We start from the raw sequence: 17,545 nt of genomic DNA, 5'->3' as shown, positions 1-17,545 counted from the left end.
GGTCGCGATGGGTTGGACACAACTTCGCAACTAACAACAACAACATGACCTTTCTGCCACAACTGTCAAGTGAATCGCTGCAGTTGTTAAGTTAGTAACACAGTTGTTAAGTGCATCTGGCTTCCCCAATGACTTTGCTTGTCAGAAGGTCACAAAAGGGAATCGTGTGATCCTGGGACACTGCAACTATCATAAATATGAGCCAGTTGCCAAGCACTCGAATTTTGATCATGTGGCCATGGGGATGCTGCAATGTTCGTAAGTGTGAAAAACGGTCATAATTTGTTTTTGGTTTTTTCCCCAGTGCCATTGTAACTTCAAACAGTCACTAAATGAATGGTTGTAAGTTGAGGGCTAACTCTATCTTCAAATTTTCTAAGTTGAAAAACACTGTTCCGTGGGAATATCTCAAGCTTTCCAGGTGTGAAATTATACTCAGAGAGAAGAAAAAGGCATTCGGTTGCAATCATGAAAACCAAACATGTTAGGCCTCTGTACCATGATGTCCCCAAGGTTGTTTTTTTTCCTCTTTTTTTCCAAAAGGCAACTGGGCTTTCTTGTTTTGCTAGAAGACATTTCACTTCTCATCCAAGAAGCTTCTTCAGTTCTGACTGAATGGTGGAGAATGGAAGGATTTATATTCCTTGCGGTCATGTGGTCGTTAGCCCTCTTTCTGTGCCAAGATGTTTGGCAAGAATGAGGAAACTGTAATCCAAGAGCCAACTTGGTTTGCAAACATCTGGCAAAAAATCTGTGACACCCTGCTCATGAGGAGGAAGAGAGAGAGAGAGAGAGAGAGAGAGAGAGAGAGAGAGAGAGAGAGAGAGAGAGAGAGAGAGAGAGAGAGAGAGAGAGAGAGAGAAGAATGACTGAAAGTGGGAAAGAACAGGAGAAAAGCGCCATAAAAAAGAATAGGGATATTATTGGATATTTTCAATCCTGCTTGATAAGGGCAAGGCAGACCCCAAGGAATGGGTGATCAAAAGGGGGGAGTTTCTTTGCACTGTATAGTGAATCACAAGGTCTTATTTAAATATAGGTCTTCTTTGCTCCAGTAGAATTACAGAAAGAAAAGCCAGATAATTAAGTCTATGACAGGCCACAATCCCCCCCCCTTTTCTTCCTAAATGTTTGCCCTTCTATCTTTTATATTTTCTTCCACTTGGCTATGTACAGGTAGCCTTCAGAACAGAACAGAATAACAGAGTTGGAAGGGACCTTGGAGGTCTTCTAGTCCAATTCCCTGCTCAGGCAGGAAACCCTATACCATGGTTGTCCAGTCTCTTCTTGAAAACTTCCAGTGTTGGAGCATTCACCACTTCTGGAGGCCGGTTGTTCCACTGGTTAATTGTCCTCACTGTCAGGAAATGTCTCCTTAGTTCTAGGTTGCTTCTCTCTTTGGTTAGTTTCCATCTGTTGCTTCTTGTCCTGCCTTTGGGCACTTTGGAGAATAGCTTGACTCCCTCTTCTTTGGGGCAGCCCCTGAGATATTGGAAGACTGCTATCATGTCCCCCCTCGTTCTTCTCTTCATTAGACTAGACATTAAACTAGACATGATTGTTTAATCCAATACTCTAAAGATTGAACAATGTAAGAACAATGGAGAACAGCTTGACTCCCTCTTCTTTGGGGCAGCCCCTGAGATATTGGAGCACTGCTATTGTGTTCCCCCCCTTGTCCTCCTCTTCACTGAACTAGACATACCCAATTCCAGCAACCATTCCTTATATGTTCTAGCCTCCAGTCCCCTGATCATCTTTGTTGCTCTTCTCTGCACTCTTTCTAGAGTCTCAGCAACTTTTTTTTATAAACAATGATTTATAACCATTTGTTTAGTGACTATTCGAAGTTACAACACTGGAAAAAGTGACTTATGACCATTTTTCACACTTAATGCCTGTTGCAGCATCCCCATGGCCATGTGATCAAAATTTGGGTGCTTGGCAACTGGCATGTATTTATGTCACATTGAACTGTCCCAGGGTCATGTGATAACCATTTGCAAGCTCCCCTCCGGCTTCTGATAAGCAAAATCAATGAAGGAAGCCAATTAACTTAATGACCACATGATTTACTTAACAACTGCAGTGATTTGCTTAACAACTTTGGTAAAAAAACAAGGTTGTAAAATCAGGTGCAACTCATTCAACAGCTGCATTCCTTAGCAATGGAAATTTTGGTAAGTCGAGGGCTTCATGTACTTGATTATTGGTTGTGGAATTGTAAACTGTCAGCTATTCCTAAATCAACACTTTAGGTTGTAAAGAGCATGGGATAGTGAGTTCACTGCAAAATAAATTTTTAAAGTAAGGTGGGAGGGAATAAATGAATCCTCTCTAGCTCAGTGCAAACCCTGAAAATAATTCCAAAGGGAACAATATTGCAGAAAACTGGTATTAGGAAGGACACATCACTCTTTTAAAAACTTGAACTTTGGACGGTGATGTATAAAAGGACTGGGTAAATATATATAGCTAGAAGAAGAAACCATTTTCATTGGCAGAAATACTTGGTTTCAAAGCCTTAATGCTACCAATTTAATTTGATTATATTTTTATTTTATTTTTTAGTATCTTTTTCTCTTTGGTTTAGATATTTTATAAAATGATAGATCATTATTTATTGATATACTGGCTTTATTATTTTTATAAAAAAAACTCTAAAGGGGGAACATATCCAACACAACTTCCTACTACTACTTTCCCCATGACTAACAACCCTGTGAGAGAGTGAGGTCACCCAGCCAGCTTTCATGCCAAAGGCGGGACTAGAACTCACTGTCTCCTGGTGATTGGCCCAAAGTCACCCAGACAGCTTTGATGCCTAAGGCGGGACTAGAACTCCCAGTCTCTTGGTGATTGGTCCCTTAGCTGGCTTGCATGCCCAAGATAGAACTAGAACTCACTGTCTCCTGGTGATTGGCTCAAAGTCACCCAGACAGCTTTGATGCCTAAGGCAGGACTAGAACTCCCAGTCTCTTGGTGATTGGTCCCTTAGCTGGCTTGCATGCCCAAGATAGAACTAGAACTCACTGTCTCCTGGTGATTGGCTCAAAGTCACCCAGACAGCTTTGATGCCTAAGGCAGGACTAGAACTCCCAGTCTCTTGGTGATTGGTCCCTTAGCTGGTTTTCATGCCCAAGATAGAACTAGAACTCACTGTCTCCTGGTGACTGGCCCAAAGTCTGGCCCAGTTGTCTTCCGGGTGAGGTTCAAGGTCTTGGTCATGATCTTTAAGTCCTTACATGGCATGGGTCCGGGTTACCTCGGGGACCACCTGCTGCCGGCGTCAACTTCCGCCCAGTACGTGCCCACAGAGAGGGCCTCCTCAGGGTGCCTCCGGTCAGGGAATGTCGACTGGTGGCCCCCAGGGGGAGGGCCTTCTCTGTGGGCGCTCCGGCATTATGGAACCAACTGCCGGTTGAGCTCCGGATGGCACCTGACCTCCGAACCTTCCGTTGCGGGCTGAAGACCCACTTATTTGAATTAGCTGGTCTGGCCTGATGGGGGAATATGGGTTTTTAAATTGGTGTTTTTTAGTACTTTATTATTGTTGTTTTTTAACTGGGCACTGGTTTAATTTCCTTTTAACTTTTGTATCGTTATTTATATATGCCCTGTGAACCGCCCTGAGTCCCTAGGGAGAAGGGTGGTATAGAAATCAAATAAAACTAAACTAAACTAATAAAGTCACCCAGACAGCTTTCATACCTAAGGTGGAACTAGAATTTACCATTCCCTGCTTTCTAACCTGGTACCTTAGATCAAACTGGCTCTTTTATTTTTATTTTTTTATTTTTTGGCAAATGATTTAAAATCTGATGACTCTCAAAGTTCCTGCATATAGAAACTCGCCTAAACTTTGGTATCCAATTGTCCCATGGTACTCTCTAGTGTTGATACTCCATCCACCCGTTGTGGGAGTTTGCACAGGAATTTGTTTGCCAAAGGATTTTTTTTTTCTGTTATAGGTGTCTCTCCCCCATATAGACACATTCACATATACACCCTGTTAGTTATTATAAAGGTAGTATATATCTTCAGTTGCCCTGGGGAGACATACATATATTTATGAAAGGGAGGAAAATGTCCCAAATTGCTTTCAATGGAGTTGTCAAACCTAACGCTGGCGTGATGGGAATGCTGGGTACCACATAGGATTTCTATCTAATATTTACAAGGGATGAGGGAAGGTGGTCATTTTAAATTCAAAGCTGTCTCTCTTTTGGGTAAACCCAGTACATAGTTGTCCAAATAAGGACAGTAACCACAGCAACAGAAAAAGTTGTATCTGTTCTCATTCCATAATGCAATTCAAGGGAGCAGGTTCTCCCCTCCCCCCACCCAGCTTTATTCCTCACAAATTCAAATTGTGATGAGTGCTGATTATACATAGAATGAGGCAGTGCTTTGTTATCTGGACATTTGTTGACAGAAGCAGGTAACCATTCTGGCTGTCTCTTACAGATTTGTATCTGAAATAGCTGAAATGAGCTGGATAGAGAGTACAAAAGTAATTGTTCTCACTGACAGGAAATTTCTCCTTAACTCTAGGTTGGTTCTCCCTTTGATGAGTTTCCATCCGTGAGTAAAAACAAAGCAAAAATGGCCTTCTGAAAATTTCCATGCTATTTGCAGGCATATAAAATTAAGCTTCACAAGTGGGGTTCAGATTTCAAATCATGGATCTAAGTTGTCTGATAGACCAGTTACCATGACTCATAAAATCTCATGATTCCCAAAATTCCTGGATAGAAAAAAAAGTCTAAACTTTCGCACCCAGATACTGCATCCACCTAGCTAGGGCAGGAATTTGCACAGGGATTTGTTTCCAGTGGAAATGATGTAAAAATGTCCTATCAATGCTCATATGTGGCAATGTGTAGGAGTGCAGGCAGAATTGGAAGGTAGAGTTAAATGTGTCATCAGCTTAGAATCCTTATGTTGCCACAAATGATCCAAGTCCAGTCTTCCTTGCTTTGATCCTTATCTAGCACCAATTCAGTGCTAACCTTTAGTTGACTAGATTCTCATTATATGGGTTTGAATAAATCTTCTGTGCTTAACATATGGTCCTAGTCCTTTGTGCCTGACATTAATTTAGTCAGCTAATGGTCAGCACTGAATTGGTACTAGATAAGGGTCAAAGGAATTCAAGGGAGGCTGGACTTGGAACATTTGTGGCAACATAAGGACTCTAAGCTGATGACATGTTTAACTCCCTCCCCCCAGCTTTGCCTGCTCTTCTACACAGTGAGCCATTTCAACTTTTGAATTCTTCATTTTGTATTAAGCTTTTTTCATTATGGATCTTACAAAGAATGTCCCATCCAGATGTTGTGGTCCAGATCTTTCCTCCTTTTTCAGGGATCAGGAACTTCAAACCCAATTTAGAGCTGGCTCAACTCTGCCGATGTTTAGAAAAGATCTGGGAAATTAATTTCAAAACAGATTCGAGGTTGATCCTCTTATCAGTAATGAAAGAAACTTTGTATCACACCATTTCAGAAGATCATTAATATTAGAATAATGCAGATATTAGGGCAGAAACTGGGCAATGTATCCCAGCAATTAAAAAAAAATGTTTACCATAAGAGCACCAGAAGCAGCAATATAAGTGAAGTAAACACGGCCCAACACATAAACGGTTTGTTCTTTTTAAATGGTAGACGCTGTGTCTACAAGGTAGGCTATTCAAAAATAAAAGCAAAACAATGCTATCCAAGTGACAGAAAGTACAGGCTCCTGGGTTTGCTACGTGGGTGCACGCAGATTGTAAAACATCACAATGGAACACAAATAGCCTATGATAAATGATACCCAGAATGAAAAAAGCACCTACTATATAAGTGCAGGTGTGCTGGGATAAAGTTACGCAGTTACAAAACAAGGGAGCTCTTAAAAAGCTTATATAAAAAGGAGCAGAGTAGTATTTTCTAAGTGGTACATAGCTGAAGTAGACACCTGCTCAGAAAGGGGTACAAATTTTGAACTATTGCAAAAAGCAGAGAAAAAAACCATCCTTTTTGGAATCCACAGTTTGTTTTTGCTTCAGAAGTAGGGAAGGTGTAGACCTGCAGGTAGTCTAACTCAGCTCGCACCATAGTCATTCTGGGAGATAACAGTGAGCAAAACTGTCATGGAAAGAGATTTGTCCTTACGAGATGAAACATGTCTCCCATGGCAACTGTGGTTTGAAAATATTTTCTTTCTTCAAACAGCTGAATAGGTCATCAGAAGGTACCAAGTGCTAGTAGAAAGGTCTTTGTAGTGTGCGAACGGTTGCAAGAATGTTTGAAGAACGTAAGTGGTTCTGCGTACAGTAGCAGTGTCCTTCTGTTATAGGAAAGGGGGGCCAAGTCTAACAGAAGATACATAAAAGTGGAAATACGATGCTTAAGATGTCTTCTGGATCTGACTCCATGAAGTCATGGAGTCAAGGAGGAAAGTGCTGGAAGAAAATGGATTGAATACACATCTGATGTCCATTATGAAAGAAATGTATTGAAATTGATTATTTTTGCAGAGAGAACAAATTAAGAGTGCATAGAAAAAATTATAAAGGAAGAGTGAATGGGTCAAGAGCAAGAAAACTTTGTAGAAGCTGGGTAGAGTTGATGAGAGTTTCAAAAACAAAGAATTGAGAAGTTCAAACTACAATGAAGAAATGGTATATTATGATAATAGAAACAAGAATAATTTGCAAGAATAGAAAGATATGGAGAAGTATGGACATTGTCCTGGGTATAAACTAATTTTTTTTATGATTTGTTTTTTTCCCCTTTCCTGGATTTATTTTGTTCAATTTACTCATTTTCTGCATCTTGTGTATTGCTTGATTCAAAAGTGTATCTATGTGTGACTGAAAAAAAAAATAACCTTGAGAATGCCTTCCATTTTTATAGTTGTCACTGATTATATGCAGAGCAGAAAGTCTTAGGTCCCATCAATTAAGAACTTTGCAAACTTTACTTGGTGCAGAAGTAAAACAAACTCAATATATTTCCAAACAGTTTTTAAGCAGCCCTCAGAGCAGATTAGGAGAATTGTGGTCGACACAGAAAATGGATAGACCAAGCAAAATGTTCTTATTCACAAGAACTCAGCATATAAAGCTGTTGTTGGGTGATTTGTTTTTGAATCTAAAGGCTGAAAGACAAAGGAGTTTTACCAATTTGATTCCAGCCCATGATCTTGTGATCAAGCCCTCTTCTTAAAAACCTCCAGTGATGGAGCACCCACAATTTCTGAAGGCAAGCTGTTCCACTGGATAATTGTCCTCACTGTTAGGAAGTTTCTCCTTAATTCCAGGTTGCTTCTCTCCTTGATTAGTTTCCATCCATTCTTTCTCATCCTGCCCTCTGGTGCTTTGGAGAATAGGTTGACCCTCCTCTTCTTTGTGGCAGCCCCTCAAATACTGGAACATTGCTATTATGTCACCCATATTTTTTCTTTTGATTTAGACTAAAAGGTAAAGGTTCCCCCACACATGCGTGCTAGTCGTTTCCAACTCTAGGGGCCGGTGCTCATCTCTGTTTCAAAGCCAAAGAGCCAGCGCTTGTCCGAGGACGTCTCCATGGTCATGTGGCCGGCATGACTAGCACAGAACACTGTTACCTTCCCACCGGAGTGGTCCCTATTTTTCTCCTTGCATTTTTACGTGCTTTCAAACTGCTAGGTTGGCAGAAGCTGGGACGAGTAACAGGCGCTCACTCTGTTATGCGGCACTCGGGATTCGACCCGCCAAACTACCAACCTTCTGATCGACAAGCTCAGCGTCCCAAATCCTGCAGCCATTCTTCATGTTTTGGTCTCCAGACCTTGTCCCTTTTTGTATGCATCTGATCATGTGGCTTCGATTTTAATTTTTTTACAGGAACCTCCCCGTAGGGAGGTGTGTTTAGGACACAGTCCTAAAATTTAGACCTGGGAAAAGAGGAATAGGTGATACAGCAGTGTTTTAAGTAGCTGATGGAAAGTTTAAAATCACCCTGAAATGCAGGATACAGAATAGTAGCCTTCAGACACAGGAAGGAATAACAGAACTGGAAGGGACCCTTGGAGGTCTTCTAGTCCAACCCCCTGCTCAAGCAGAAACCTTATACCATTTCAGACAAATCTCTTTTTTAAAACCTCTAGTGTCGGAGCAACCACAGCTTCCAGAAGCAATCACTGATTAATTGTTAAACAAATCCGGCTTCTCCCATTGACGTGGCTTGTTGGAAGCTGACTGGGAAGGTCACAAATGGAGATCACGTGGACACGGGACACTACAACTGCCATAAATATGGGCTGTTTACAAACTACATAAATTCTGATCACATGTTCTTGAGAATGCTGCAATGGTCATAAGTGTGAGGACCAGTCATTTTTTTTTCAGTGCCGTTATAACTTTGAACGGTTGCTAAACAAATTGTTGTAAGTCCAGGACTACCTGTATAGACTTTGCTTCAAATGAAACACACTAACTGCTTGATAGATTATAGCTTAAAATTTAGCAGTGAGTAGGAACTTTTCTCCCCTTTAGATTAGAAAGAAGCAGTTTTATCGATTCAAAAAATAGAAGAGTCTTTTTGCTCCTCTCCTAGGTGTATTTCAGAACCACAAAAATTTGGCAGCTAATTGTGAAGGATATTCCATATCTTGCTTTCTAGCGGTTTTAGCATTGTGCATTTCCTGCTCCTTTCATCTCACACTCCTGCTGCTTGCTGGTTTACCATCAGCCTGTTGCATGAACTGAAGCAGTTTTGAGAACTATAAAGAAAATGGGTGATGTCCTCTTATTGTGGGTGTGAAATTTGTTAGCCCAAACTTCCTTTAGAATGCAGGTAGTCCTCGACTTACAACCACAACTGGCCCCCAAAATTTCTACTGCTAAGCAAGACAGTTGTTAAATGAGTTTTGTCCCATTTTACAACCTTCCTTGCCGCACTTCTTAAGCGAATTACAGCAGTTGTTATGTGAATCATGGGATGACTTTACAATAATGACTTTGTAATAATGCCGCTTGTGGGCAGGGGGGGGGCGAAAGCCCTAATAAGCAGGCACATACATAGAATGAAGGCTATTGCTAAGCACATTTGATTTGTGCTTAGATTGTAAGCTGCCCTGAGTCTTCGGAGAAGGGCGGGATATAAATGGGATTAAAATAAATGATGATGGGATTCCCCCAGAGTGATGGGATTCCCCCACTGACTTTGCTTATCAAAAGCTGATTGGAAAGATTGCGAATGGTGATCACCTGATCCCTGGCCAGTGCCAGTGCCCAAAATTTGATCACATGACCATGGGCATGCAGAAAAGTGTGGAAACTGCTCATGTCACTTTTTTTAAAGTGCCGTTGTAGTTTCAAACAGTCACTACATGATTGGTTATAAGTCAAGGACTACCTGTAATTTTAACTGCCTTCTTGGTAGATTCATAATCACAGAGACACTTCAGATCAAGTGGGGTTTGATCACACTGATGTGCAAGAGTTCTTAATCTTTGTTTTAATGATTAAACACAGAGAAGGCAACAAATTATGGGAAACAGCAGCCATCAAGTCACGGTACATGAGATTGTTGGACACTTAAGGCCTCACAGATAAAATAAAATTAGCCGGTCTGGCCTGATGGGGGATTATGGGTTTTTAAATTTGGTGTTTTTAGTATTGTATTATTGTTTTTAACTGGGCATTGGTTTAATTTCCTTTTAACTTTTGTATCGTTATTTATATATGCCCTGTGAACCGCCCTGAGTCCCTAGGGAGAAGGGCGGTATAGAAATCAAATAAAACATAAACATAAACAAACATAAACAAATATAACTGGCACACCCACGGTGAAATCCTTGCATACATTTGAAGTGATTCACTAAGTAACAAGTCAAGAGTTTCTGGCTTTTCCCTATGATTGCCAACAAATACACCTGCAGGATACAAACTGAAGAAGGCTGGAATACAGATAGTCCTCAGCTTACAATGGAAAAAAATGACATGTCCATTTTTCACACTTACAACCACTGCAGCATTCCCTTGGTCACATGACCCAAAGTTGGGCCTTTGGCAACTGGCATGTATTTATGATAGTTGCAATGTCCCGAGTCATGTGATCACCATTTGTAAAGTTCCCAGCCAGCTTTTGACAAGCAAAATCAATGGGGGAAGCCAGCCTCGCTTAATGACCATATTATTCACTTAACAACTGCAATGATTCACTTAACTGTGGCAAAAAGATCATAAAACAGGGCAAAACTCACTTAACAATTGTCTTGCTTCACAATGGAAATTTTGGGCTGAATTGTGGTCATAAGTGGAAGGTAACCTGTATTTGATTAGAATATTGGACCAGGACTAAAGAGAATAGCAGTGAAAAATAGGCAAGAAATATTGCTTTCTCAATAAATTTTTCCTACAGATTTCTGCTTATTTTCAGAGTGCTTGAGAAATTCTTTTGAATGTCCTCTGATTGTGTTTTTCTGATTTTACTGTAGGAAGAGTGAAGGGGCTATTAGAGAGTTTATTTCAATTACAGACCTTCTTACCATATTAAAATATCCCTTAATGCCATGCTTTCCAAACTGAGAAAGCCCAATGGGAATAATTGCTCTCAAACCATTTTTCCCATGGGATTTAAGCAGAGGAAGCTAGGAAGAGAGCTTGAAAGAAAGTCTTGCAGATCTGTTGGCCATCTTATCATTAAAAAAGAGTAAGAAAACGCTAATGAAACACTATTGATAATGATACGCTATTGATAATGATACGCTATTGGAACTCTGAAAGAAAATTCAGTGCAAATTCCCTCTCATCAATTTCAATAAGTAGTGATACAAAAGCATTGGTTTTTTCCCCTCTTTTATTGAGTAGAATTCTTTATTGGCCAAATATGGTTGGACACACAAGGAATTTGTCTCCGGTGCATAAGCTCTCAGTGTACCTACAAACAACAGGTGATAAATCATGATCATAATCAACATAAAAATACATTTATCATAAATCATAAGATACAACACTTAGTGATAATCATAGGATGCTAAATAAGCAAACAACATAAATCATACCACGATACTAAATAAAACAATATAAATCGTAAGAGACAAGCAACAAAGATATAGTCATAAGAAGATAAGGAGATTGCCTTCATAAATCGTGGGCGCTCCATCATTGGAGGTTTTTAAGAAGAGACTAAACAGTCAGTTGTCTGAAATGGTATAGGTTCTCCTGCTTGAGCAGGGGGCTGGACTAGAAGACCTCCAAGGTCCCTTTCTATTTCTATTTCTATTTCTACAGTATTTCTATTTCTATTTCTATTTCTATTTCTATTTCTATTTCTATTTCTATTCTATTCTATTCTATTCTATTCTATTCTATTCTATTCTATTCTATTCTATTCTATTCTATTCCATATTCCATATTCCATATTCCATATTCTATTCTATTCTATTCTATTCTATTCTATTCTATTCTATTCTATTCTATTCTATTCTATTCTATTCTATTCTATTCTATTCTATTCTATATTCTATATTCTATATTCTATATTCTATATTCCATTCCATTTTCTATTCTATTCTATTCTATTCTATTCTATTCTATTCTATTCTATTCTATTCTATTCTATTCTATTCTATTCTATTCTATTCTATTCTATTCTATTTTCAGAGACGTTGTAACTTCAAACAGTCACTAAATGAACTGTTGTAAATTAAGGACTACCTATAAAGTAAGGGTCCGTCCAAGTCCCTTGCATTGCAAGGATGAACTAGTCATCCCTTCTGAATAAGCCCCTCTGCGCTGAAGCTAGGATGTCCTAGAAGTTATAAAAATAACTATAAAGAATAAAATGTACTTATTTCCCACTCTCCCTTCCCCCCCCTTTTTTAAGTTCCTAATTTTAGAAGCACTCTCATTAAATCTGCATAGTAAGAACAAATGCACCACTCTTGACCCCAATGGCTGACAGTGATCTTTTGCCATAGGCCAAGGCACCACCCTAAAATAGGCTTTTAATTTTCCCTGTGGGAGGGACTAAGAGGGGTTCAGCATAAAAGAGTTTGGGCTAGAATTTGGGCAGAGCAAGAACCATATTACAGGCAATCCTTGACTTATGGCCACAATTGAACTCAAAATGTATGTTGTTAAGTGAGACATTCGCTAAGTGAATTTTGTCCCATTTTATGACCTTTCTTGCTACGGTTGTTAAACGAATCACTGCAGTTGATAAGTTAATAACACAGGTGTTAAATGAATCTGGCTTCCCCAGTGACTTTGCTTGTCAGAAGGTCACAAAAAGTGATCACTTGACCCAATTGTCATAAGAATGAAGCAGTTGCCAAGCATCTGAATTTTTATTACATTATCACGGGGATGCTGCAAGAGTCGTAACTGTGAAAAATGATCATAAATCACATTTTTCAATGCCATTGTAACTTTGAATGGTCATGAAATGAACTCTTGTAAGTTAAGGGGTACCCGTGTGGTACTTTTTCTCCTGTGAAAAGGGGAATGGAGGTCTGGCATTGGTGTGCATTATTTGCTTACACAGAGTAGGAAAGCATCTACAGTAATAATATATTAAGTTTTCTCTCAGTGTCTGTTCTCCAAAGATTTATTAACTTCAGGTTTGTGACATTGTTTGAAACTTACCTTTTAACTCTGCTCATTAGCCTAAAAGTTCAAAATAAACTGCATACAGTACAACAATCCAGTTCATCCTTCAAAAGCTTTGTCTCATTAGACAGCTTGATGCTAAGGTAGTTTAATCTCTTTTATAGCCTCAGAAATTTCCTTTATTGCCATAGGTCTGTTCATAATCTCTAGTCCTCTGTACAGGTAGCCTTGACCTTAGAATTATGATTGTAAGTTATGCTGGTCGTTAAGTGGGTCATTACATCACCATGCCTGATCTTTTTTGCAGCACCATTTAAGGCCACATCTTTACTGGGAAGGGTGTGTGTGTGCTGTGATGGCCTGAAAAAAGTGCAAGCTGGGTCTGCAAGGGGCCTCTTGGTGGGGGGGTGTCTATGACAATTCCCCACGGCCACCTCACCACAGCCACTCACCCAAAGATAGCAACGGAATGCAGGAGAAAATTCAAATAATACTTCTTAATATTTTATTGCATTTCAGGTGCTGAACCTGTTTCTTGCCTTACTGTTGAGCTCTTTTAGTGCTGACAATCTTTCTGCCCCAGACGAAGATGGGGAGATGAACAATCTGCAGTTGGCCTTTGCCCGCATCAATAGGGGGCTGAAGTACCTCAAGCATTCCATGTGGAATTTCTGCTGTAGAGTCCTTCGACAGCCGAAGGCGACTGCTGAAAAGAAAGCCATGATGAAGCTTGTGACCCACAATGAGCCGGTCATGCACAACTGTGTCAATAACCACATGGCTAATGAGTTTGTCAAAGAGGAGCAGAACCAGACGGAGAACCACACCAGCAATGCCGGAGGTGCCGCCGACACAGTGGGGCATCAGGTGGCTGATGACCACAATAATGACTTTATGACCAACCCAAACATGTCCATTTGTGTCCCTATTGCAATGGGTGAGTCGGACATTGAAGATGATGAGCAAAGCACATTCACAGAAACAGACCAGGTAAGTTTCTCCTTAAACCAATCATGGATGTGGTCAGTGCAGTTTTGGGGAAAATATGAGAAAGAGGTGCAAGCTGCATAACAACCTTCTCCAAACACAGTTGGGAATGGAAACTATTGTAGTCCCAACACTCCTGACGTGTATAAAGAGTTTGAAAAGGGCTGTTCGTAGACGATAGTATGGGGTAGAGATATTTTTCAATCTGTTGGGTTTGCTGAGTAGGCAGTGGGTGGTGTGGCTCTGGAGAAGTAGATAATAACTAGCTCAGAATTCATATGGGATCTCGGCTTGTGGTCAAATTGTGCCACACTCATTGCCTGTATGACTGAGTGGCACCCATTTTGCATACTCAAGACCCCGGAGAGGTGACAATATCAGAACCATCCAAAATCAAGGCATAAACAGCATCATTGATGCTTTAATTGTTCCAGATATTTGTAGATGTAAATGCCAAAATTGGAACATCCTTCTGTGATAAACTCCTCTTTTATATATTACAAGCTTTCCCCTTTATAACGGTAGCAATGGTTGCCATGGTGTTCTCCAAGGACACAACTATGCAACTAGATTAATTTAGCAGTTAGTTAGTTCCTCTTTCCAAGGAATCCTGAGAATTGTAGCTTAGGGTCCCAAACAGAATTCTCAGTACCAGTATGAAAATTGTAGGGTCCTTGATTGGAACTCATGAAATTTAAAAAGTTATAGTGGTCCAGATACAATCTGACAAAACAGATTTTTTTTATTGCCTTATGTTTGTCTTTGAGGCCTTTCCAAGAAGAAATGGACTTTAATTCATCATTTGATGTTGTGGGTTTTTTTGGGGAGGAAGCTATGTGTTGGATATTGATAGTTGTGGATGGTTTATGCAAGTTGTAAAACAGAAGAAAGCTTCTGGGTATCAAATCTGAAAGATTTTTTGGTTTGCCTTGTTGAAAATTAACTACTGTTAAATACTCACTTATGACTGAAAAGTTGCTTGGGGATGATAAGCAGGCAGTAGCTGTAGCTGATTCAGGAAGTATAAATTCAGAAAAACAAAGGAATATGTGGTTTAGATAACCTGAGAAATAGTGGACAGGGACTTGCACAACAAAATAGGATTCTAATATGCATAGTTTCTCTCTCTCTCTGTCTCTCTCTCCATAGTCTCTCTCTCCCCCCTCTCTCTCCAGTCTCTCTCCCCCTCTCTCCATAGTCTCTCTCCCCCCTCTCTCCATAGTCTCTCTCTCCCTCTCTCTCCATAGTCTTTCTATCTCCATAGTCTCTCTCCCCCTCTCTCCATAGTCTCTCTCTCCCCCCTCTCCATAGTCTCTCTCTCCCCCCTCCATAGTCTCTCTCCCCCCTCTCTCTCCATAGTCTCTCTCTCCCTCTCTCTCCATAGTCTTTCTATCTCCATAGTCTCTCTCCCCCTCTCTCCATAGTCTCTCTCTCCCCCCTCTCCATAGTCTCTCTCTCTCCATAGTCTCTCTACCCCCTCTCCATAGTCTCTCTCTCCCCCCTCTCTCCATAGTCAATCTCTCTCCATAGTCTCTCTCCCCCTCTCTCGTCTCTCTCCCCCCTCTCCATAGTCTTTCTCCCCCCTCTCTCCATAGTCTCTCTCTACCCCCTCTCTCCATAGTCTCTCTCTCTCCATAGTCTCTCTCCCCCTCTCTCTCCATACTCTCTCTCCCCCCCTCTCCATAGGCTCTCTCCCCCTCTCCATAGTCTCTCTCCCCCCTCTCTCCATAGTCTCTCTCCCCCTCTCTCCAGTCTCTCTCTCCCCCTCCATAGTCTCTCTCCCTCTCTCTCCATAGTCTTTCTCTCTCCATAGTCTCTCTCCCCCTCTCTCCATAGTGTCTCTCTCCCCCCTCTCCATAGTCTCTCTCTCTCCATAGTCTCTCCCCCCTCTCCATAGTCTCTCTCTCCCCCTCTCTCCATAGTCTCTCTCTCTCCATAGTCTCTCTCCCCCCTCTCTCCAGTCTCTCTCCCCCCTCCATAGTCTCTCTCCCCCTCTCTCTCCAATCTCTCTCTACCCCCCTCTCTCCATAGTCTCTCTCTCTCCATAGTCTCTCTCCCCCTCTCTCTCCATACTCTCTCTCCCCCCCTCTCCATAGTCTCTCTCCCCCTCTCTCTCCATAGTCTCTTTCTCCCCCCTCTCTCCATAGTCTCTCTCTCTCCATAGTCTCTCTCTCTCCCTCTCCCTCTCCCTCTCCTTTCCCCCCCTCTCCATCATTGAGATAATTAGACAAACATGATACAAGTGAAAAAAGAGAGAACAATTACCGGTAGAATTCTTGTGATTTTGGAGAATTCTTGGTGAATGTCCCCTTGGAGAAAAAATTGAGAATTCCATCAGGCGCTACCTGATTATTCTGAAAAGTCAGAGCATTGTGAAAAGTGAGGGCAGAGTCTTTCCTATTGGTCCTGAAGCTTGAACAAATGTCCAATATAACAACCTCTAGAACAGGGGTAGGCAACCTTGGCTCTTTTATGACTGGTGGACTTCAACTCCCAGAATTCCTGAGCCAGCCATGCTGAGGGGAAAGGGAGAGGTTTCCATGCTGAGCCATGCTGGCTCAGGAATTCTGGGAGTTGAAGTCCACAAGTCATAAAAGAGCCAAGGTTGCCTACCCCTGCTCTAGAACCTTGCTTATTGCCAAAGCTTTGTATCTTGTCTTAAAAGCAAGTTGGAAAATTTGGAACAGCGCAGTAGCTAAGCAAATCTTAAAGCTCTCTTTGCTTAGTTCTTTCGATTGTACTTCCATTTGAATTCATTCTTTCTTCTTCCCTTGTCTGATAAGTTACTGAGGGTTTGAAGATTCATACAATAATGCTGTACTCATGCCTTTCTCAATATCTCTGCAACGTAATAAGTGAAGTATAATCTCTAATCTCATCAAATATTTCTATTTCCATATCTAATTCCTTCATCCTTCCCCCAGTCTCCTAAGCTTGCTTTCAAAATACTTATTTGCCTTATAGTTTATTAGCCCCAAACTCTATACAGAGAGTCCTAGTGGATAATCACTTAAATATGAGCCAGCTGTGTGCTGCTGCTGCCAAAACAGCCAACACAGTGCTAGGCTGCATTAACAGAGGGATAGAACCAAGATCATGTGAAGTATTAATACCACTTTACAATCCCTTGGTAAGGCCACACTTGGAATACTGCATCCAGTTTTGGTGACCACGATGTAAAGAAGATGTTGAGACTCTGGAAAGAGTACAGAGAAGAGCAATAAAGATGATTAGGGGACCAGAGGCTAAAACATACAGTATAAGGTTGCTGGAATTGGGTATGTGTAGTTTAATGAAGAGAAGGACAAGGGGTGACATGACAGCAGTCTTCCAATATCTCAGGGGCTGCCCCAAAGAAGAGGGAGTCAAGCTATTCTCCAAAGCATCTGAAGGCAGTACAAGAAGCAATGGATGGAAACTAGTCAAGGAGAGAAGCAACCTAGAACTAAGGAGAAACTTCCTGTCTATGAGAACAATTAATCAGTGGAACAACCTGCCTCCAAAAGCTGTGAATGCTCCAACACTGGAAGTTTTTAAGAAGAGACTGGCCAGCCATTTGTCTGAAATGGTATAGGGTTTCCTGCCTGAGCAGGGGGTTGGACTAGATGATCTTCAAGGTACCTTCCAACTTTACTAATATGATTATGATTATTCTCCAAAGCACCTGAAGGTTGCTGGTGATTCCTTTAATAGGTTGTTGTTTACTTTTTGATTGTTGGTCTAGTGCAGGGGCAGGCAACCTTGGCTCTTTTATGACTCATGGACTTCAACTCCCAGAATTCCTGAGCCAGCCACGCTGAGAGGAAAGGGAGAGTTTCCAAACTGAGCCATGCTGGCTCAGGAATTCTAGGAGCAGTGGCGTAGCGTGGGTTGTCAGCACCCGGGGCAAGGCAAGTAATTTGCGCCCCCTAACCTGTGGATTTTAGCACTCGAGTCTCTTCCACTAGCTCAGGAATTCTGGGAGTTGAA

The 17,545-nt window shown here is 41.1% G+C and overlaps 1 protein-coding gene across 1 annotated transcript in view; it reads left to right on the top strand.

The window, feature by feature from the left end:
- Positions 1-17,545, top strand: part of LOC310648908 (sodium channel protein type 5 subunit alpha-like) — a gene marked incomplete at its 3' end in the record, with an annotated part of 422,981 nt that overhangs the window by 259,953 nt on the left and 145,483 nt on the right. The window contains 1 exon segment of the mRNA XM_083377037.1: positions 13,109-13,579. Coding sequence (XP_083233163.1) covers positions 13,109-13,579 — 471 coding nt within the window.

This window comes from Vipera ursinii (genome assembly GCF_947247035.1).
Source record: "Vipera ursinii genome assembly, chromosome: Z".
NCBI classification, from domain to species: Eukaryota; Metazoa; Chordata; class Lepidosauria; order Squamata; family Viperidae; genus Vipera; species Vipera ursinii.
This window is presented reverse-complemented; position numbering and strand designations above follow the sequence as displayed.